Source organism: Anas platyrhynchos, chromosome 1, assembly GCF_047663525.1.
Source record: "Anas platyrhynchos isolate ZD024472 breed Pekin duck chromosome 1, IASCAAS_PekinDuck_T2T, whole genome shotgun sequence".
In the NCBI taxonomy this organism is placed as follows: domain Eukaryota; kingdom Metazoa; phylum Chordata; class Aves; order Anseriformes; family Anatidae; genus Anas; species Anas platyrhynchos.
In genome coordinates, this window is record NC_092587.1 from 32,076,865 (window position 1) to 32,099,638 (window position 22,774).

The 22,774-nt window shown below is 38.9% G+C and overlaps 1 protein-coding gene across 5 annotated transcripts in view; it reads left to right on the forward strand.

Annotated features, from left to right (window-relative positions):
- Positions 1 to 22,774, forward strand: part of TMEM117 (transmembrane protein 117) — a 216,279-nt gene that overhangs the window by 186,148 nt on the left and 7,357 nt on the right. For all 5 annotated transcript variants that reach the window (XM_005009953.6, XM_027456884.3, XM_005009955.6 and 2 more), the window contains exon 7: positions 18,712 to 18,841. In XM_005009953.6, the coding sequence (XP_005010010.2) occupies positions 18,712 to 18,841 (130 nt within the window). The remainder of the gene's footprint in view (positions 1 to 18,711; positions 18,842 to 22,774) is intronic.

Below are 22,774 nucleotides of genomic sequence, written 5' to 3' on the forward strand. Positions count from 1 at the left end.
AGATTGGCAGTTCCATAGTTTGATAAGCTCTGGTAGCTGAGAGGCACTTAGCCACATGTGCTGTTTGAACAGACACTTGTTTCTGAATCTTTCCCTAAACTCTCACAAGTGTGAAAGTTTAGACTTTGAAGAGGCACCTCAAACTCTTCCAATCTGGGGCACATATTCACAGGGAAGCGGAAGGTACATCTCTGACACAAAATTACTCCCCTGCTAAACTCTACACCTCTGCTTCAAAGTATAAGGCTTTTCTACAGTTAGGCAAAGAAGTTTATTTTCTCTTGGTCTGGCTCTCAGGAATGTTTAAATGATGTTAGTTGAAAATGTCAAAACCCTAAAACAGAAACACAGACAAAAACAGAGAGAAGAAAAAAAACAGCCTGAGGCAGACACCTGGCATGGAGTATGTTCAACCCAAGCAGTTAAATTTAGAAAAGATATAAGAAAATGAAATTGGTATTTTGTACGCAGACATCCTTGAACATAAGAAGCGGAGTTGTGATTTCTGTCTGCTCTGTATGGCACCTGTCCCATGGTACAGCACGTGGTAACTGGGTGCTGTTATATAAATTGTATGAATTCCTTTACTGCCACGTCAATAGTAAAATATAAACCCAAAAGGCTCTCTTGTTGTACTGCACTTTGTTGGGTTTCTTCTTTTTGCACTTATAAATTGTCCCTAAGGGTGGGGAAGGGAGAAAGTGGTCAGGGTATGCCGCAACAAAGCTTTCTTGCTTTCTCCCTGTGCTTGGGAGGGACTGGGAGGAAAAGCAGCCTGCATGTGTGGAGCACTCTCCACCCTTGTCACGTGCTGAATTTCAGGAGATCAGCATAGGCAAGGCTCTTCCCAGCTTTCTAGAGCTGCGCTCCAGCACCTTGGCACTGTTTTTAGCCTTTGTGCTCAGGCTGTGGCTCCAACTTGACAGAGCTATATTAGTTTGGAAGCAAGATGCCTGGTTCATCCTGGTGACCCTCAGAGTTACAGCTGAGGTGTTAGGTAGCCTCTGCTACATCATAATTTCTCCACCACGTTTTCATTTTTATAGCAATAATGCAGTTCTTTACCTAGGCATAGCACTTTTAAGTATAAGTGACTTTGAACACTGAAATTATCTGAAAAAGAAAATATATGTTTTCATTCCGATTTTGCACAGAGTGTCCCATTATGAATAGACACAATTTTGATCTTTGTTCCATAAGGAACACCTCGTGAGTATTGCTAAAACAGCTACCTGCCAGTACAATATTATCTATAAAATGTAATTATTTGCTCTATCAGTTACCAGTATTCTTAGTTTATAAGACACAAATTGCCATTGGAAATGCAGAACAGTAGTGAGAGTCTTAAATGATAACAGTTACACAACCGATTCCCTTGAGGAATGGATAACTGTGTATGTATATTCATGCTGAACCACACCAGCGTACAGGCTATATTCGCCTCCAAATTCTATGTCAAAAACAAATAAAATTATTAATGCATTTTAAAGGGAAATTATTATTTGTATAACATTCAACTCAGGATGAGAACATGAACTCAGTTTTCCTTAGTTATCTATTTCAAAAGGTAAAAATAGAGATTCAGACATCAGATGTGTGATTGGTAATTGAGTTTACATCACATAAATCAATTTTGTGTTATTTTCAGGTGCCTAGAATTTTGTCATTATTGCCAATTCAGTAGTGAACCCTTGAAAAACTGTTTTATTTCAAGAAAAAAAAAAGTATCTTTGGTTAGTTTACTAACTAAAAGAAGAAAAAAAATAGATTTCCATATATCTATTAAGGATTCATAAAAAACATTTAGTTCTTTAGAATCAGACATAAGACTGTATGTACTGTATATACTTAGCTAACAAGAAATAATGCAGCTGGTTTCTTAAATGGTTGCTACAAAATATACCAGAGTGACACAAGTGCTATTATCTTTGTATTTTGACTCTGCAGTTAAAGCAAAAAGTTTGGCAGCCAACTGCAGGTGAACTCAGAGGGGAGACAGGGAAATGCAGATAAAACGAGCGGGGAAAAGTCATTAACAGTTCAGGAAGGAACGGTTAATTCCTACCCATTTCATGGAATTTGTCATTTTGAATTTCTTAGATGAGGCGTGATCATTCAAAGTTGAGAAGTAGTTTATACTTTGTTCAACATTTATATTGATAAAGATTACAAAAAGCTAGGAAAATGTTACAGTGAGCTTTGTGTCTTCAAGCCTCTCGGATCCCCCACACTTTGTTACCATAGGAGCTTCTAATCTTCCACAGCTCTCGTGTGAGCCATGATTAAAAATATCTGTTCTGGTCAGTGTTTTTTGTAGCCCACATCAGGGGATCCTGTCTTTTGTGGATATCTGTGGTTTGCAATGGAAAGATTATCAGATGGAGCTCTCAGATCCTCTCAGCATCTGCAAGGACTGTTAGCAAGGTCTTTGCCAAAGCACATCAGCATACGTTATTTTAATACCTTAGCTTTTGAATTTTTGCTTGTAGAAGCCAATAAAATTGCTTTTAGGCCAGGCCAGAACGTTTGGCCAACCTCTGCTGTCAGGCATGCTGCTGCAGACCAAGAGCCCAGTAGTCTTCAATTCCTAAATAGCACTTTGCTGTAATAATAACCTGCAACGTGGTTCTAAATTGCTTTCCTGCATTATACCTCTCCACCTCTGATTACAGATTCTTTGAAGTTGCACTAATACTTGTCATACTCAGGTTTGCTCATATTTCTCATATTTCTTTCCTACTTGCATGCTTTGTAGCCATACTTTGTGCATGCAAACTGGATAAACCTCAGTAAAAGTATTATGAGCCTGAGGAAACATTAAAAAAAAAAAAAAGAGTTTTCTTTTAAAAACATGACAGCAAGAATATTGCTTTTTGGACTCTAAGTGTGTTTACATATCTAACAACATAGAAGTTCCTGGCCAATAGTCACCAAATGGTAGTAAGCAATGCTGTAGACGAATACCCCTAACTCCCCAAATATATTTTGTAATGCATTTCTCATACCTAAGCTGCTACATTTAAGTGTGCTTTTTTAATTTATTCATTATTTTGGCAAATGTAGATTGCCCAGGACCCTCCAATGTATAATTATATGTTTGAATGAGCACAGCAACTTCAGTAGCAGACATTTGTTCTGTAGACGTGTTAGGAGAATTATAATTGATGCCTTTTTTATCACCGAATGAAAAAAAAGATAGGAGTACTGCTATAAACTGTAAGTTGAAATAAATTATGTAAAATACATAATTCGCATAATGATTGTCCCTTTATAAATGTTCATATAAAGTAACCATATCATTTGGGATAATTCCTCCTTGAGGAATGCTGTGAAAGAACAGCTCATTCATTATCTTGACTTGGTGAATTGCTCTAAAACAGCTACTCTGATGAGAAAATTGATTTAGCATTTCCTTAAACAATTGAAAGTAATGCTTGAATTTTATATTTGCCTGTCCACAAAGCCTCAGTAACTACCTATATTATACGGCTTTGATTAGTTAAACTGGCACTCCCCAAAATACACAGCCATCCACTTCTCCTCTACATATGTACACACGCGCAGAAACTTGCTTTAAAACCCCATCTGGTCTATTAATCACACCAAAAGAGTAATCACTCATCTGCTGTTCTGTAGCTCCCATGATTCCTTGGTGCCAGTAATTAAAAGTTTTGTAGTCATGCTTGGAAGTTGGAAGCCATGCATGTATATATATGTACGTAGTGTACTGCAGCTGGTTCTGCCCTAGCAACAGCATCTCTAAGAGCAGACAACATGTAGTTTTCAAAACTTTTGTCAAGAAACTTCTCAAAATTAAAAATGACAAGTACTGAATTAAGTCTACCACTTGTAGATGTTAAGGAGAAACTTACGGAAGAAAATACGTTAAAGGGGAAAGCACATAAATACAATTGTTAATGACAAAGATTACAGAGATGTGAGGTCGTGTGGTAGGCGCAAGATAGAGGCAAATTTCTGAAACAACAGATAATGGAAGAGACCACCTTCTCCTCCAAAAAGAGGGCTCATGGTACACTTACTCATGGGACCCCAGAGAAATTTTACTGTGAAAGGAAATAGGCAAGTTTTCTTCCAAAATTAGCATAGGCAGTGAGATGGAAAAGAGATTTCCTGCAGATCAGAAGTATATTGACTAGGAGGGTCACAGGAGGGCATCCTTCAGAAAGGTCTGTTGGTTTGGATAAGCTTCTGCCAAGTACTGTAAATATGTTTTCTTATCTACACTGAAGTTCCAAATCTTTTGGGGTTGTCCACCCTGTCTCTTTTTTTTTTCTTCTTTTTTCTTTTTTTCTTTTTTTCTTTTTTTCTTAATTATAATTCAGCCTTTCCTCATGATCAACAAACTTACTATATTGAAATCTCACTAAGAGAACATTTTAATTCATTCAAGGCACACAACCAACCAACCGCTGTTTTTGTCTTCAAGGTTCAAAAAGAGACCTTTAAGTATTCTCTCTGCTCCCAAGGATTTTGATGGGAATAGTTTTGAAATTCAAACCAAACTGTTGTGTTTGTCAAGACTAGGGTGAGTTTGTGCAATTAGAACTTGGTTCACTGTGTTTTTGACAAGTTCTCCCAGGAGATTTCTAAACATTGAAAACCTTTTAGGATGAAGTTCATGTTTTCTGCATGCAGTTGGCAGAGGTAGATATATTGCTTTGGTCTAAAAAGCTGAAATTGCATTTTTCCTCTCTCACACTCAGAAGTGAGCTTTTGCATTGGGGTCAGAGAGGAGACTATAGAGAAGAGTTATCTTCCCTAATTTTTATTCACATTTGAGTCTATAGTTTTGGGTTTATGATTTTGTTCATTCTTTAAGGCATCTAATTTATGTATGCACAGCATACAAAGTAGTAGAAGCATTTCCCAAAGGGATAAGAAAATGAATGGATTCTTTTTTGGAGAGGGGAGGGTAGACTGAAAGGGGAGAGCTTAAGTAAATAATTTTTGCAAGTATTAAGTCGCATACACTCTCTGTAATAAGAGGATATTTCATGTCACTGAACTGCAGTGAATGACTAATGTAATACTGTGGTCTGTATGGGAGATACAGTATAATAATCCAAGCAGCACACTAGTTTTATGTAGCCTCTTATTATTATTGAAAATAATAGAGCTAGTAGCCTGTACTTATTTAGGACGACTATTGTTGTCTTACTTTTTTCTCAAAGGCTCTTTAGTCAATGATGTACAATGAAATGAAATAAGGGCATTTTGCAACAAGGATCTTATGGTGGTTCTTAGCAAATGGATTTTCCTTGAATTTTTCTTCTGCATAGTGATTAAGAGTATAATTTGTGTCTGATTCAGTAAATTGTTTTGAAATTAATGAATGTATCTCATAAAATAGGAAACTAATATAATGGAATAACAGAATTTATAAAAACATATTGCACATCAGTTTGAGGTCCTGATCCAATGCTGAGTTCTATATTCATGAGAAGTTGTCTGAGATGGGATCACTATGAGTCTGAGAACCTCCTATTTTATCTTTCACATTCTCTAGTGTTAGACTGGGAACACTTTAGTGTTGGACATCTCTTTCTCCTTACCTAGGAGATTGATTAGTAAGACCCAGCTATTGCTTAGCATCTCAGTCTCTGAGAGGACACCATAGGGTAGGAAACCCTCTCACACCCTAAACTGCTGAGCACTCTGAGCTGGCTCTCAGTTCATCAGACTCACACATGGATAGAGTCCAATCTGAATTTAGTTTAATTCTGTAATTAGCCTCCTGGCAAAACATTCTGGGAAAACAGTATACATCCCTTTTGTATTACATTGCCCTTCTATTTATGTGGTTCCTCAAGCTGAATTTCACCAGTGGGATACATTGACATTTCTTCAAAACACCAGGAAGAAGATAGATAGGCAGTCACCATTGCTCAGGTCTAAGAGCAATGGGGCCAGGACATGTCCACAGGGCAATACCTCTTTGCTTCACCCATTCCTCCCCAAGTAATATCATTAAAAATGTCTGTTATTGGCAGGGAATCTGCATGGCTGCACTGCTCATGCAGGAGCAATGGGTGAGGGAAACAGGAGGATGCACAGGGGACAGTTTTAGTTCTGTGGTCAGACATAGTTTGCTAAGACTGTTAAAGAATTTGGCATTCTGCATTTCACATCAGCACTGTTAAGAAAGCTCTTTCCTTTGGTTTTCATGGATTCATACTTTCCATTAAATTTTCCAGTCCATTTGTATCAGAAGGCTGGGCCATTACATTTACATCCTGCTGAAATTGTGTCTTGTACTGAGTTTTATTTTCAGGTGGCTAAGACAGATGTTCCCATTCGATGAGGGTGCGTGTCACCAGAGCAGCTCCATGAGCATTCTGAGTTTGTCTTTACAATTTGGTGAGGGAGACAGGAGAAGCTGTCTCATATGATTATTAAAGTCATTATGATGCATGAAAAAAAGTGGCTATATAACTACAAACTCAGAAAAGGTATCCAGAGGTCATTAGACCAGCTATCATTGACAATTAGGGCTTCTGTATTCTGAAAAGAAACTTCAGTGTGAGAAAGGACGTATGCTTTGCTGCATGTATGGACAAGCCCAGAGTGACCCATCAGTCTTCTGGAGTGGGTCTCAGCTGAAACACCCAAAAGGTGATCCAGCTGGAAGATCAGGACTGCTAAATTCAGGTGACTATGAGAGCTAGCTGTCTGCTGGTTCCCATCATAGTGAATGGAAATCTAATACACGCAGTCAGTAGAAGTTAGAGACAGATCTGGCTGCATGTATAATGCAAATAAGAATGGACAAAATAAACATCCATATAGCATATATTCATTTTCACTTGTATTGTAGACTGTTGATGATAGTTTGAAGACATGTTCCAGAAATACTGATATGCGAATCATGCTGATTTTATTTTTATATGCATGCCTGCTAAGGTTTTATATGTTTCCTCATATCCTCTTTTGCTACCCAGATGTGTTTACATAATGTCTATGCAAACACAATGTATGCATTTTGTACTGCCACCCCAACTGATATTGAGCAAGTAATAACTTCTAGAACAGATGTGCTTAATGGCCACACCACAGCTTTGGAAGATAATATGGAAGGGTGTGGGGGAGAAGTTCAGGAATGCCAAGTGTTGTCTTCAGCAAATGAAGGCAGCACATTAGCAAGTACAGTACGCTGCTGCTAATCGTACTAACAGGCTATAACAGGGCACAGAAAATTATTTTAGCTTTAAGTAAAAGAAAAAAAAAAAAAAAGAGAAGCTGAGAAAACCAAATTTATTCCACATTACTGTTGTTCCTGAAACAAAAACTTCAGTGCAGATAACCAGGTTTTGCAAAGTAAGCCCTTCTTTCAATACCTGTGCACTTTTCTTTTTCTTTCTCTATCCATTAAAACTGCTATTTTTAATTATCAAAAGTTATGAGAAAAAAAAATAATTTTGGAAGAGACTTGTTTGTTTGTTTGTTTAAAGGAAAGGGAATTTGCACTTACTCTTTTATAAAACCCACATGTAAATACATTTCTCTGTGCATTCTGTATTCATCTGGTCTTCTTACTTTGCCATATTTTAGGCTCTATTAATTTTCTCAGTATCAGCCAAATGCAGCAAATAATCCTGTTTCTTTTCTTCAACAGAAAATAAACATTGCTGTTTCAGTACCTTAATCACTGCAAATTGAACCCTGTACAAGCACACGTGTTATTTACAGTTACAGATGCAACAAAGCAAGTTGAGTGATGGTTTTCAAACTGAGACCATCGGTCTAAACATGCCACTTCAGACTTGATCCTAGATTGTGCTTAATACCATAACGGCAAGTTTATAGTGTTGTTTGTAAGCAGCCCCAAATTTTCTCAGAACACATGATGGTAAAACTCTTCAGAGCATGTATTGTCTGAAGGAATTTTGTCCAGGACAAAACAGCTGCTCAGTTATCTATCCCTACTGTTGAGACAGCTTATTTACTTTCCATCTACAGTGAGCAACATACAGTAATCCCCTTGCTCCAGTTTTCTATAACACCATTTTTATTATGTTGCAAAGCTTATAGTGAGGAAAATATCTTCTCAGATATGTTACTGCAAATCTATCTTCCTGGGTTTAGGCAATATTAAAAAACACCATTAAGATTTGGATATTAGACAACAAGGCAATTCATGTATGTGGGTATTTGGAAAGAAACAGGGTTGATATATTTTTTAATGCAGCTGAAATTAACTGGAGACAGTAGCCTTAATGCAAAATTACTTTAGAGCCCTAAATAGAACTTGCTGTTCTCAGATAGGTACAAATGACATTAGCAGTCTTTACAAATCCTGAAATGCTCCAGATTTCATATCAATGTTCAGCTGAGATGTGGGTATATATTCCACAATGCAAGGGTATGTGTATGAGTGCGTATGTACTCATATTGATGAAGATGATTACACAGCAATATATTTAAAAATTATCTTTATTCTCCAAACCATAATTATTCTTCTAGGGTACCAGAAAGATTAACTGCTTTGTCATAAGTGATTGCCCTTGACAGCACACTGTAGACTCAGGAAATCTGTAAGTATATACCAGTGAATGTTCATTTCTCCTATTCACACAGCAATGGCTTTCATAAAGTGTGTCGCTGAGGTAGTTAGAAACCATTATGGCTAACATGCTGGTGGTTTAGGAAAGTTTCATGTAGGGAACAAAACACAGGTGCTTTGCAGGAGCTGGTTTCTTTGTTTCTTAGCTGCACACAATATTGTAACATTACTATTTTATTTATCAGCTTATCCAACTCAAAAATTAACTGGAAAACCTCACACTGGTGTTTGTCATCCAAATGATTACCTGAAAGAGATTTAACTTAACCAAGGTCAGATGTGAGTGAGACAGTAAAGCAATAGTAAAGGCTTAAAAAAATTGGAGAAACTCAGAGACAAAATAGAAGAACATTTACTTTTGAGCAAGTTTTTTAAATCAGCATTTTCAGCACTTGTGAATAGATAATCAACAGGTGAGTGTGAATTAAAAAGGAGAACCTCGCTGTCACTGAGATATACGAGACTTCACATTTGCCTAATGGAAAAGTTGGTGGACATCTTCCTAGGACATCCTGGGTGTGCACAAAGGTTGTGCATAGTGATGTCTGCTGCACTCTAGCAAGGATAAAATTGCTTTGCCTTGCTCTTCTTTGACTCATGAGTAGCTAAAATTTGAAGGGAAGCTGTAAGAACAGTCTTTGCCTTCAGAAGGAAACAGTGATTACTCTTATCCCTGGTCAATACAGGGAATGTATTAATATGTGAGACCTTCTGGTATCCATCCTTCCTTGTGCACTGGCTTGTTATCAAGCATGATTTGTTCCTAATATAGTAGAAATGATTGATAGACATTAATACTCCACACTACTAGCACTATTTGTCCTATCAAGGAGCTAGCAATGATCATTAAGGACTGGGGCAGTATTGTGCTAGATGATGTTTGAAGACAACCAAACACAAGTGCCCTGATTCTAGGGCACTTGTTTGTCAAAGAAAAGTCAAGAGTTAGGTCTGATTAGACAGGCAGGTGTAAGCAATACTGATGCCATTGGTGAGGGTGACAGGTAATCCAGGTTACTTAATGCATGACATCCTCACATTTTCTCTTAGCAAAGAAAAGTTGTAGAGGAGAAATCTCTGCATCTAATCAAGAACTGCACAGGGGAAAATGGCTTTAAATAACTAAAAAAATCATAGCCTGAATTTATAGGCAGATAGAAGGAACAGCTGCCATACAGAGAGTCTGTACCTAGGGTGGTGAAAGATCAGAAAGGATTTGAATATGAAAAGAAGTGCCCTATATTTTATTTGATCAAAGGAAAGAGTGACATGGTCAGAGAAACAGACTAGAATGGTCTTTGCAGCAGCATTTCTCTGTTGGTGGAAAACTGCGCTCATGAAGACCAGAGGGAAAGATGCTGATGTAACTGAACAGCAAATGATGAGAGCCTCGATAAGGATTTTAGCTGTGGGGTTTGATAGGAATTGTTGTATCTGTGATATGTTATGCAGAAAAAATTTGCAGTATCAAGGCATTACCAGGTTGTGAGGAATGAATAGAAGAAGATACCCAAGTTAAAGTCACAGGAGAAAGAGAGAAGGAGTGCTGTCTCTCACAAAACAGGCATCTGCCAGTGTATATACGCATGGATATGGGTCTTTCAGCAAAGTGCACGTTTCTTATTTTGGGTAGTGTACTGGGTTTATGTGGCAAGGATTAGGTAGCAGGGAGCTGCATAGGTGGCCTCTGTGAGCAGAGCCCAGCAGCTGCCCCATGTCAGATCAGAGCCAGCTCCAAAGGGACCCACTGCTGGACACAGCCGAGTCACTAGGTGATGTTGTTTTCACCTTGGTGAGAGCAGGTTTAAGAAAGGAAAAAACAAACAAACAAACAAACAGAACTGCTGCACAACACCAGCTGGATGAGAGAAGAGTGAGAACAATCCCTGCAGCCTCCAAGGTCAGTGCAGCAGGAGGACAGGAGGTGCTCCAGGCACGGAGCAGCAGCTCTCCTGCAGGCCGTGGAGGAGCCCCCAGTGGAGCAGGTGGATGTGGCCTGGAGGAGGCTGCGGCCCGTGGAGAGCCCCCGCAGGAGCAGGCCCCGGGCTGGAGCTGCAGCCTGTGGAGAGGAGCCCACGCAGGACCAGGGGGTCTGGGGGGAGCTGCTGCCCACCCATTGGGGACCCATGCTGGAGCAGTTTGCTCCTGGGGGATGGGCCCTGTGGTACAGAGCCATATTGAAGGATCCCTATTGTCTTCAGGCAGTCCCCGCAGGCTCAGTTCGGGAAGGACGGCATCCCATGGGAGGGACCCCATGGGGAGCAGGGGCAGAGAGGGACCGTGAAGGAACGGTGGAAGGAGCAGTGGAGACGAAGCTTCAGGGACAGATCACAGCCCCCATTCCCTGTTTCTGTGCGCTCCTCAGGGGAGGAGGTGGAAGAGGGTGAATGGGGGGAAGGTGGTTTTAGTTTGCTTTTAGTTTCTCAAATCTCTAGCTTGTTAGTAATAGGTAATAAATCACATTAATCTCCCTATGGTCAGTCTATTTTGCCCATGACAATAATTGTTGAGTGATCTCCCTGTCCTTATCTCAATCCTTGAGTCCTTTCCAATCGTATTTTCTCCCCTTTACCCTTTGAGGAGGGGGAGTGAGTGAGTGGCTGAGGTGGAGCTCAGCTGCTCAGCTGGGTACAACCACCACAAGCAGTCTGAAATTTTGAGATTGCTTTGAGCTTGCTGTGGAGAGGTGAAACACCAATTCTGACATTTTAACAACAAAGGTCACTGTTTTGAGAACATGTGCATACATGGCTTTGTCTGGGCTCAAAATGCATTAACATGCAAATTCAAAGTGCAGAGACCCAGAGTTTGTTTGGGATCTGTGTGGTGTGGAAATTGTTTCCTTTAAATTAGTGGAAATGAATGGTAGACTAAAGGACTCTAATGATCTTTTAATGGAAAAGATTATTCAAGGCCAAGCAAAAATAAATAAATAAGCAAATAAATAAATAAATAAAGAGAGGCTCTTTTGCTACTTTGATTGGCAAGGAGAGAGTTGTTGCTATCTCACCATTTTCTCAAATAAATGAGAAATAAGCAAGGCTTGCAGTGGTGGTTCTAGAGAAAGGCCAGGAGCTTGGAGAAGCTAGGCAAAGCCTGAGGAGGACAGGAGCATAAAGATGATGGTGAGCAACAACAAGGTTGCAGATAAATCCATGCCTTACATTGCTGTACAGTGCAGAAATAGCCTTTGTATTGGCGCCTGGTCCTGGAAGCTGTCTTCAGTCTCCTGTCTCAGCAGCTTGAAGCTCAGCAGCTCAGTAGTGACTGGTGCACAGGCCAGTGCTGACACACCCATGGTGTTCCTGGTATCTTGTGTAGCTTGGCTACCAGGGGCTGGCTTTGCCCATTTCTACCCTGTTTTACAGTGTGGTCTGAACAGGAGGAAAGCAAAAACTGACTAGTTTTGATACGCAGACCACCCAGGAAAGCATTCTCATTGTAGCAGCATAACAGAATGCGTTGGTTGGGAGCAGAAATTCAGGGCAGGAGTAAAAAGTACTTCTCCAATACATTTTCTGCATATTTCAACACTGAAGCAGTCATCCAAGCATTACAGTGGATTTTCTGTATTTTGAATTCTTCAGGACTAAGCGATAAAAGCTGTAGCTCTGTCTGCAATTAGGGACTTTGTGCCACAGTTCCTGATGGGTTTTTATGATTGTTATTGCTAATAACAGCCCAAATAGGTGAAGTTGTGGGTTGTTACTGTATATTTGGGTTGTTACCATTTATTACCATAAACAGGTAATCAAATCAAATAACACCTTCTGGCCTTGACAACTATGACTAGAGTAGCACTGGTAGTACCAATATGAAGTAGGAGGTCTTGTGAAGACTAATTTGTCACCTTTCACTCTGGGAGATGGGTAGCCTTACTGAAGCCATGCAGATTTACAGGTGAGCTAGGTTAAGGTATTGGTGGTACAGATGGGTATTTCTGGTTTAGTGAGGGTATAAAATCCGTAATGTCTTTCAAACTTTCTTCCTAGTAAAATGAAGCATTTGCAAAGAGCAGAAGGCCAGAAACTGAGCTGTAGATTTGATGCCACAGTCATAACAGTGAGTTCTGGTCATGGCTGATGACTTCCCTTGTTATGTATATTTCAATATGCAAAATTAATATTCTGTTTGTGTGCTAGCAGCTCACAGTTGCAGGGATCTTGACCACAGAGATCATTGCAAGTTGCAGTACTGCAATGAAGTTAGAGATAAACACAAAGGATTCGGGCCTTTGTCTCGGAATTCCGGCTGCTCGTTTCTTATTTCAAATGCTTGCAAAAATGTATAGGCATTGATTCTCATTAGATTTCCTCTGCCTGTCTGCCATGCTCTGAGAGCTGAAACAACACTATCTAAGAGATGCAAAGACACCTGAAAATATAAAGCCGTCTACCTGATAAGTTAAAAGGATTTTTATAAATTAAATAAAAAATGCTATTGTCAGTTTCTGGAACAAACACACGTATGTACATTCATATATGCATTTGCAGAGTTCTTTCCCTCTATTTTTCATGTATTTATTCAGTTGGGTTTAAAGTGCAAGTGTGTTCCTAGTATTAAATACAGCACATATCATCAATACTTAAAGCAGAAATATTCAGTGTGCATTTTTCCTCTTTCATGGTTGTGTCTGAACAGTGTTTATATTATTTTTAGTGTTATTTCATATTCACTGTGTACAAAACATCCTATGAGCTACCCAGAGGCAGGAGGAGATCTGAAAGTGTGGCACATTTGGTTGCCATTAATCATTACCAGCTTTTAATCCCAGCCCCACCTTCTCTGTGGCATTTTTCCCTGGGTGGAGAGGGGCTGGCGGCTGAGGGATGTGGGGTCATGTGTATATGAAGCGTGGGATGCTAGGGCCAGATGGAGCTTCCCCAGGCAATGCTGTTTCATTTTCCCAGATGATAGTAGAGAAGGGCCAGATCATATAAGGAAGTGTGGCTTTGATGCTCATTTACTGTTACTAAAATAACTTTACTTAAAGAGATACCAAATCAGTGCCTCCAGCTGCACGGTAGGGTCTTAAAACAGTACTTCACTACCTGGTGTTGTGACAGAGAGTGTGTTCGTTTGTTTGACAAAAGGAAGAAAATCAAAATATCATGATTTTATTTATTTATTTATTTTTAACTGTGCTTTCTGGTTTAATGAGGTAGCCGGTGAAAATCAGAGGTGCTCTCTTTGCCCCCACTGAAACACTAGGACGAACCCCTCAGTGATCTAAAATTTATCCCCTGGCTGCCCTTTCTTCATGACTGCAGAGCGAAATGAGGTAATAACCTCATTTGATTGTATAACCCACACAACTTGCCAGTGAGGTTCAAGACCTCTGTACAGGTTATTTAAGTCTCCTGATGCTGGGTTGGTTTCTCCTCCACAGACTGCATAGAGGTATTCTGCAGAGCCCCAGGTTAGAAAATGCAGAAGTAGATGAACATGAGACATTTGATGCTGATTAATTTAAAGAAGAAACTTGTAGGTCATGCAGTATGAGAGACAAATATTTGTTAACAGTATGACAGCATGAATTTATTTTTCAGATGGTGCAAGTGCAGATGTGGTCTAAATACTGTATTTGGGACACAATTTCTAATAAGATCCTAGAAATGGCAGGGTACAAGCACCTCATTAGTGAGGACTAAAGCTGATCAAGTGACTCCACGTAATTATGAGCTGAGAACTGAAAGAACATGGCACATCTCATTCATGTCCCAGAGGAGAGCACAGGCTGGTATCAGAGACCATGGATACAAAATACCTTGTGAATTTTAATAAAACAAAACATTTTTTTTGTAAAATAAAAATATGAGCTCTGCATGATGCAGAGCTGAGATATGTTTCGAAGAGGGAAGCACTTAGATTTATGGTTTGCACATTCAAGCTATTTGTGTACATATTAACAAATGATGCTGTGATGTGGATTAGTTCCTATGAAGCACCTTGAAATCCTTAGATTTGATTTTTTTTTTTTTTTGGGGGGGGGGGGGGGGAGGGTATTATAGACATTAAGTTTTCTGTTGTTGTTCAGTGAAGAAAAAAAAATTAATAGAGTCAAAAGATGTTGGACAACATTTTCTTAGACTCTAAATCGCAGCCACTCTGCTAGGTTTGGATTTGACAACCTGATACTGGCATTAGCTTGGAAAGTAAAAAGCCATCTGCTTTTCTCCTTGACAGTAATAACAAAGCTATATGTTTGCAGGTAATGTATATGCATTCACACTTATCAATGCTGTGAGCCAAGTGAAGATCCAAAGGCAATTTGATTAAATAAATTGAACCTTCATTTTCCTAAGTGCTGTGGCTATAGTGACTTTCGTGGAAATCAGTAGGCTTAACTCATTCTTTTATTCCCCTGTTTTATTTTTGTTTTGACATTTGTTTGTTTTAATATTGTTTTCAAATACATCTTTCATTTTATTTTAGTTATTTTATTTTTAAATTTTATTTCTCTATTTCCACTGGGTGTACTCTTAGCAGATAATATGATCAGACTGTTAGAGGTATTACAATCAAAACATTATTTATGACCAAAGAAACACACCTTATAGATAAAGCCAAGATTTTGTTAGTAATATCATTTAAATTTTAACAATATGTCCTGGTTTCAGTTAGAACAGAATTAATTTTCTTCCTAGTAGCTGGTGGAATGCTGTGTTTTGGCTTAGGATGAGAAGAGTGCTGATAACACCCCGATGCTTTAATTGTTGCAGAGCAGTGCTTATACTAAGCCAAGGACATCTCAGCCTTTTGCTCTGTCCTGCCAACGGGCAGGCTGGGGGTGCAGTAAGAGCTGGGAGGGGACAGACCCAGGACAGGTGACCCAAACTAGCCAAAGGGGTATTCCATACCATCTGACGTCATGCTAAACAATATATAGGGGTGGCTAGCTGGGGGGAGGGGGCCGGACTGCTCGGGGTTAGGCTGGGCATCGGTCAGCGAGTGGTGAGCAATTGCATTGTGCATCACTTGTTTGTACATACTATTATTACTTTCCTATTATCATCATTGTATTATTATTGTTATTATTTTTATTATTATTTTGTTATTATTATTTTCCTGTCTTATTAAACTGTCTTTATCTCAACTCACGGGCTTCACTTTCCATTTCTCTCCCCCGTCCCAGAGAGGGAGGGGGGAGGGTGAGCGAACGGCTGCGTGGTGTTTAGCTGCCGGCCGGGTTAAACCACAACACAATATAATCCAAGAATCATTATTAGTTGACTGGTAATTCTTACAGAAAATATTTCTACACAGAAAATGTTTCAGCAGTAGTAATAATGTTAAAATTGTTGTACACTCACTTTTTAGTTCCTGCCACTGGTGTTCTGTTCACTCTCCACTGCTCTGCGAGCCCTGAGATCTGTGGTTTCAGTCTGGTGGGGCCCGAGGGGTCATTATGGCAATTCCTTGGCATCTTTAGTCCTTCACTAGGAGGGATATGAGTTCGTGCTGATGTTTTCTTTATAAGTAATCTTTATGCTTGCTAACACACTTTTAGACCTTGCTTTTTCTTCACTGATCTGAAGCTCCACATTACAGCTGAATTTACTACACTAATACACTGTTGCCTTTCACTTATGTTAGATGCTATTTCTTTGTTCTCCTTCTTACATCTAAAAGCAGTTTTGCCCAGCTGCAGGTCTGCATTTCTTTAGCAGACCAAGGGTGAGCTGTTTATGGCCGCGGAGTGTCCAGTACCGGCCTGTGCATATCTTTATCGCCCCACACCTGTATTGCTCTGCACTGCAGCCTGTCTCCACTTCTCAACAACTCTACTATCCTACCAACCCATATTCCTCTATACTACATAATAATAAAATATTAAAATTATAAAACCACAGTGATACCATACAAAGGACAACAAAATATAACAAATTTGCCATAGCCACATCAACAGTTAGAAAAATTGCTGTTATAGCTGACCTGGGTAAAGTGAGCTGCAGGCACGTCAACATGTTCAGGCAGGGCAAGCCTCAGTCCTGAGGCCTTGTAAGCTCACTACAAAGCCTGTAGGCTGTCACTAACAATGGAAATAACGTGTTATAGAACTACAGGGTAACAGATGTTACAATACAGTTCAGACGTGCTTCATACAGTATGGAGTATGTATGTAGAAAATGTGAAATAATGTACTGTGTGAAAGGAAGCTGTACCTGGGAATATCAAATATGAAGTTTTCTAATGGGTTCTCCACTCACCTGCCTTCTATAATGCAAGCATTAACACGCTGCTGGGGTTGGCTCTCTGTTTTGTTTTGTTTTATGAACTATTTTTCAGTCTTAGTAATTATTTGCTGAGACAAATAATACAGTAAATTCTACGTTTAGCAGGGTTGCCATTCGAGTTACTCATTATTAATCTGATCAGAAAAATGCTGAACTTTTTTATAAAATGTGGATGCAAAAATACAGTCCAACACAAAATTCTGCCCAATGAAACTTTGTCTGTAAATCAGCAAAAAGCAGTTAAAATAGTAGGAGCACTGGGACAAGGCAAGAGCAGGATGCTAGATTTATGATCCTATCTTTGCTTATTTCTAATGTGAGTATGCAGAGACTGCAACCCCCTGTTCGCTTTTTTTTTTTTTTTTTTTTTTTTTTTCCTTCAGGAATATGTAATGTTTTTCTTCCTATTTATTCCCATTTCTTCCTGGGTGAGAGTCTGTCTGAGTTATCTTGAGACACAAGTCCAGAGATGTATATTAGCTACAGTGAACTGAGAGTGCACACTCATAAAATATTTATCTTTGGGCACTTTTTGAATGTCTACCAAACCTAAGGGAATGTTTGCAGATGCAGTGTAAGGGATTGTGCATCTGGGCAGTTATTACCATACCTCATGACCAGGAGAGCATGTGTTGTGTTGGTGATAAGGGAAAAGGAGAGCATCCTTATTCCTCTTATCTTCTGCATCTCTAAATCGGCACTTTTTGTATCTCTGTGGACACTGAGAACCAGGTGCAGAGGGTCAGGGCTTCTCCTTACTTATACTCCCGTTAATCCATTTAACTCAGTATCAGAATGTGTTAGCACAAATCAGTTGCTGTTAGTGTTTGTGCCGTGCTAAATTCCCTGCTGTTAAAACTCGGTCTTCTATTTCCCTTCCATTGTAGAGAGTGCTGGAGCTGCTTAGCAAATCCTGCATGTTAAGTCATATGCAAAGCAAGCCTAAGTTATTTACAGAGCTCCTCACATTTTGGATTCCTTTTTCTTATTTTCAGTAAATTCAAGTGCCTGGCTCATGGGATACAAGTCCAGGTATATGCATAGGGACAGGGACAGTATGTTTTTAACTGTCTGTAGCACACTATGTAACCGCTCTGGCAGTAATTACACCAATTCCAACAATGTTGCTGGACTTTAAGTTTTGGTTGTAATGAGCTGTGCCATGATCAGTGGTGGGTGCAGATGACTAAATGAAAAATTCCTCTAAATGCAGCTCCTTCTCAGCTGAGTTACCCCATTCTACCAAAATATGCATGACAATAGGTAGGAGCTTCCATATTTCCAGCATTACTTTGTCAGCTGAAATACATCAGTGGAGAAAACTGTGCTCAGATTGATTCAGGCAGATTATGTTGAAGGGCCTTCACTTGCAGGGAATGTTTATTTAGTTGTATTACGAGCAAATGCTGAAAACACCCTCTAAGTGGAACAAGGTGAATACAAATTTGTGAAAGACTTGAAGTGTCAGGCCTTCTTTGCCAATTCCTTACCTGTAAATTGTTTGCCAAATTAGTCACAGAAGTTGTAACTTGTATTGCAAGGTTGCTCTAATTAGTTACATCATGAACCAATGCTCATTTTTACACAATGCAACACATAAGTATTCATATACAATTTTGTAATATCAGCTGGTACACTGGGTTCATTTTTGTCATTCTGAAGTGAACTTTTAAATGCATAATTATATGGAGCTGAAGTAAAAATCATACAGTGATAGCTAATATAAACAAGATATTCTATTTCAAACGGTTCAGTAAAACTTAGAGTGGGAAAATCCAATCATGGGAGGCTTAAAAATAGAACTTTGCCCTTTTGATAATTTAAGCATTTTAAAGGGCAAAATATACTGTGAAAGCTTATATTTAGGCTATTACTTTTATTTTTTTTTAACAGGACTGGGAGTTTCCACATTTTATGGGTGATGTTGAAGTGAATCTTCCAGGCTTGCCATCTGCACACATGCAATTAAAAGTACCATATTTCCAAAAGATCTTCAAAGAGGAGTATCATATACATATAACAGGTATGTAACCTTGCAGATTGTGATACAGGCACACACTGAGCCGTGTCTGTGTAGGAAATGTGTGCTAACATGCTCTTAATCACTTATTTTCTTTGTTCTCCCCCAAGATGATTTCTGTTTTGCTGTTTAACTGTCCTTATCATCAATATATAAACCTCTCTCAGAAATAGGGAATCTCTGTGTTATGAATCAGAGACCTGCTGTTTGTCATGGATTTCAGCAGCTTCTTGTGACACTAAGTAATATCCAGTGTAGCTTCAGAGATCTTTTATCTAAAATTACTCTCCAGGGGAATTAGCAGCTTATTTCATTTTAAAATCTCTTATGCTTTCAGATGCCTTTGCTGTGATTTATGTTAATATCTTTTCATAACTTCAGTCATTCTCATCTGGCAAAGGCCACTCATAACCATACTTCCATCAGTCATCTAACCAGAAACAGACAGTTAAATAACTTCAAATAAAATAGAATTGTGGTTATTTGAATGGATGGCACATATAGATAAAAGTACCCAATCCTTCTATACTATGAGACAGTATTTGAATAACAACAGAGAATGAAAAAGAGAGGAAGGTTAAATAGGGATAAATATTTTTATTTTACCTTCAAGCTATGTTGAAGAATCCATTGGCAAGAGAGAGATGAATAGTATTGGATAGCAAAAGAATGCAAATGCAAATTGGCAGGGGTCTTCAACTTCTCATACAAACAACCAGAGCACACAACAGTGTATAAGAATAAGATACATGGGAGCATCCAATGACTCACCCATACAAAATTTCTGTAGAGCAGGGACAAAAGGAGCATTCAGAGATCATACAAAGATACAACCAAGAACTAGCAGGTGAGCCTGAAGCTTAACAGGCACCAAAAGCCAAAGGAAGAAAACATGCAGAAGAAGAAAGAATGAGGAATCAGGACTCATTTGAGATGGGCTGAATGAAGCCTCAGAGAAGTCATTTTCAGCAGAGAAGATGGAAATCTGAGTGATCAGACTGGAAAACAGAAAAGAAGAGAAAATGAATGCAAAAGTTACCTGTTTGCTATTGAGTGATAGGAGGCAGATGGGCCAGTAGGAAGTACAGATGGAGAGATGGAAGGTTTTTCCAAGTTGGATGTAGGTGCCCTGTTGGAGTCCTGATAAGAAAGACAGTCCACAACAAGAAAGAAGAGCTGGGGATACATCTGAGTGAGACAGTTTGAGCTCAGGAACCAGGATGAAGTGAAATAGGTAAATGATGTCAGTGACAGAAGGTGTAGGGTAAGAGAAGATGGGTTGTGTACACGATGAACACATTTTTCTCTCTGAAAGGAAAAAAGTCTTGGGTAAAAAGGGAAAGGAAAAAAGAGTATAAGCATCAAATATCTGACATGAACTCTGGGAATGGAATTCAAGGATAGTGGAAAAGATCGTTTTTTTCTTCTTCTGAAGACTAGAGCATGAATTTGGAGGGGCTTAACCACAAGGCTCCCAAATGCCATTCATTTATTCCATTGTATAAGGAGCAGTAGTGGAATGGGTGCACACAGTAGCACAAACAAGGACTGAAGCATGATGGGATGGGCTGTGCTATCAGATATAGGAAATTGGGATATAATTAAAGAAAATAAAAAACAATGGATGGTAGAAGAGGGACTGAGGAGCACAGAACAGTTTTGCATTGCAGAAGAGCCAGGGATTTTGATGATAATCAGAGAAAAACTAGGAATAAGCAACAGCAGAGAACATTGTTTAGGTATCAGAAATACAACTGCTAGCGGTGCTGCTGTTTGAAAACAGATCAACTGAGAGAAACCAATATTTATGCATTGTAGAGTCTTCTGCAGAGAGGACTGGAGGTCTTCCTGCTTTTCTGGCAAGAAGGCATTCTTTTAATGAGGATGAGCTAATGAATAGGGGCTGAGGAATATTTTTCCCTGCTCAGCATTAACAAGATCCATTTATTAGATTCACTAGACAAATCAATCCATTTGACTGCACATCACGTACTCTGACTACTGAGTGCCTGTTTTATCTCAGTGCTACACCACCCTTTAGGAGATCTAATAAACAGCCATAACACATGGCACAAGAACCTCCCTTTGGGTAAGTTTTGCTTGAACCATCTGTTCTTGCCGTCAGTTCTTGTCTTAGGTTAGGGTATCATCTTGGATCACTTTCAAAGCCTAGTTATTTTGTGGATGTGTAGATTCTTATAATTTTCTACTCAAATCAAGGAACTAATAAAAGAAAGAAGGAACTGGTTATATATATATATATATATATAAATAAAGATTCATGTAAACCAATCTAAAATGAGGGTAGAGAGTAAATGCTCACAAATGGAACTGCAGCAGATGATGTGGGGGTAAGATACTGATAAAGGCAGGAAGGTAAAGCTCGATTAAAACCTTCTGTATTTAAGCCATGTTTAATACAAGGCATACAGAATATTAAACTATGATTTTTTTTATTTTTTTTTTGTAATAAGCAGGAAAAAAATACAAAAGCATGAGTATTATTTATTTCTATTGGAATAAGTTGTCAAGCATTCTGTGAAAATATGATCTATGCCCCAATGTCCAGAAACAGGAAACCCTTTTCTCCCAAATAGTGAGGAGAAAGAAAGCATGACTGAAATGCCATTTACTATATTGTTCCTTGCAAATTTTATTCTTTATAAATTTCATTCTTTCACAGTCTGTCTTAGTCACTGTTGATTGATATAAATAAGAGGAGCCCCAGGACTCCCGTGAGCAGTCCTATTCAGCGCTGGGTTGCTCTAATGAGCAATGGTCCCACAAAGAATCTGCTCTTACTGTAGGCACATGCAGAGGAGTAAAGGACTTTAAATCACCTTTCCATTGGTGTGTGCTTAATGGCTTCGTAAATGTTCTGTACAGATGAAGGATTTCACAGTTACTTGATCAGTGTTGCCAGCTCCCCTGATTTCATCACGTCTTAAGACAGTCGCTTTTTTTTTTTTTTTTTGGTCTTAAAGTCTTATCGCCTGGATTCAGATACTATGTGAGAATGTCTGCTTTCATATTTTTTGAAAAGTATCTCATGATTGCAGAGGAAAAAAAACGTTACTTCTGCATAGCTCCATGTCTAAAAAAGCAGATAAGTTAAGCACTACCAAATGTATTATTTTTAACCCATCTTGCTACTTTGAACTAAAAAGCATGTTTTCTTAGGCCTGACTTATGATTTCTGAATGTTGTAAGTTAGCAATAATGTTGAATTAACATCTGCAGCCAGTAGTTTATATGCTTCAGTGTAATTTTGAATTTACTATCAAAACCCATCTTATTTTTGCTGGCAACTGAGCACCTCAGTTTGTTTAAATTTCTTTTCATCTAGGAACTCCTAGCAAGCATCTACTCAGTATTAAATATTTTTGTCATGTTTTGATAGCTGCTTTTATCTATAAACATCAAAAATATCTTGAATTCCGGCATCTGCCTAACTCATCTGGATTTCCCTTGACAGATGGTTCACTACAATGAGTATGTATGGGTTTTCGTTCTTGGGCTGCTGTTTACGAAAATATGTAGTCTACTTTAGTTTCTATAATACCCAGGGAAATTTGTAATACTTAAAAGTATTTTTTTTACTTCAAATTCTTTCATTTTTAAAAGGCACTCAGAGGCCTGGCTGGTACCATCTAATAGCAGCACTGGAGATCCAAGAGCATCTGCTATCGAGTTTCCGATAAGTTCCAAATGGGAAATGTTAAGGTTTAGGTATCAAAACAGATGGGAGATTTTTCTCGCCATTTATAGACATGTTTCTGAGTTCTGGTCTATCCAGAGTGCCCTTCTTTCCAAAGGAGAAATTGTCACCTTTGTGTCTGGCAAGTGCCTGGTATGGCTGGCTTGTACACTTAAGCCAAAAGAGTGCCAAGAAATCCAGGCCAAGCATCACCTACACAGAGATGCCTGGGGGAGCCT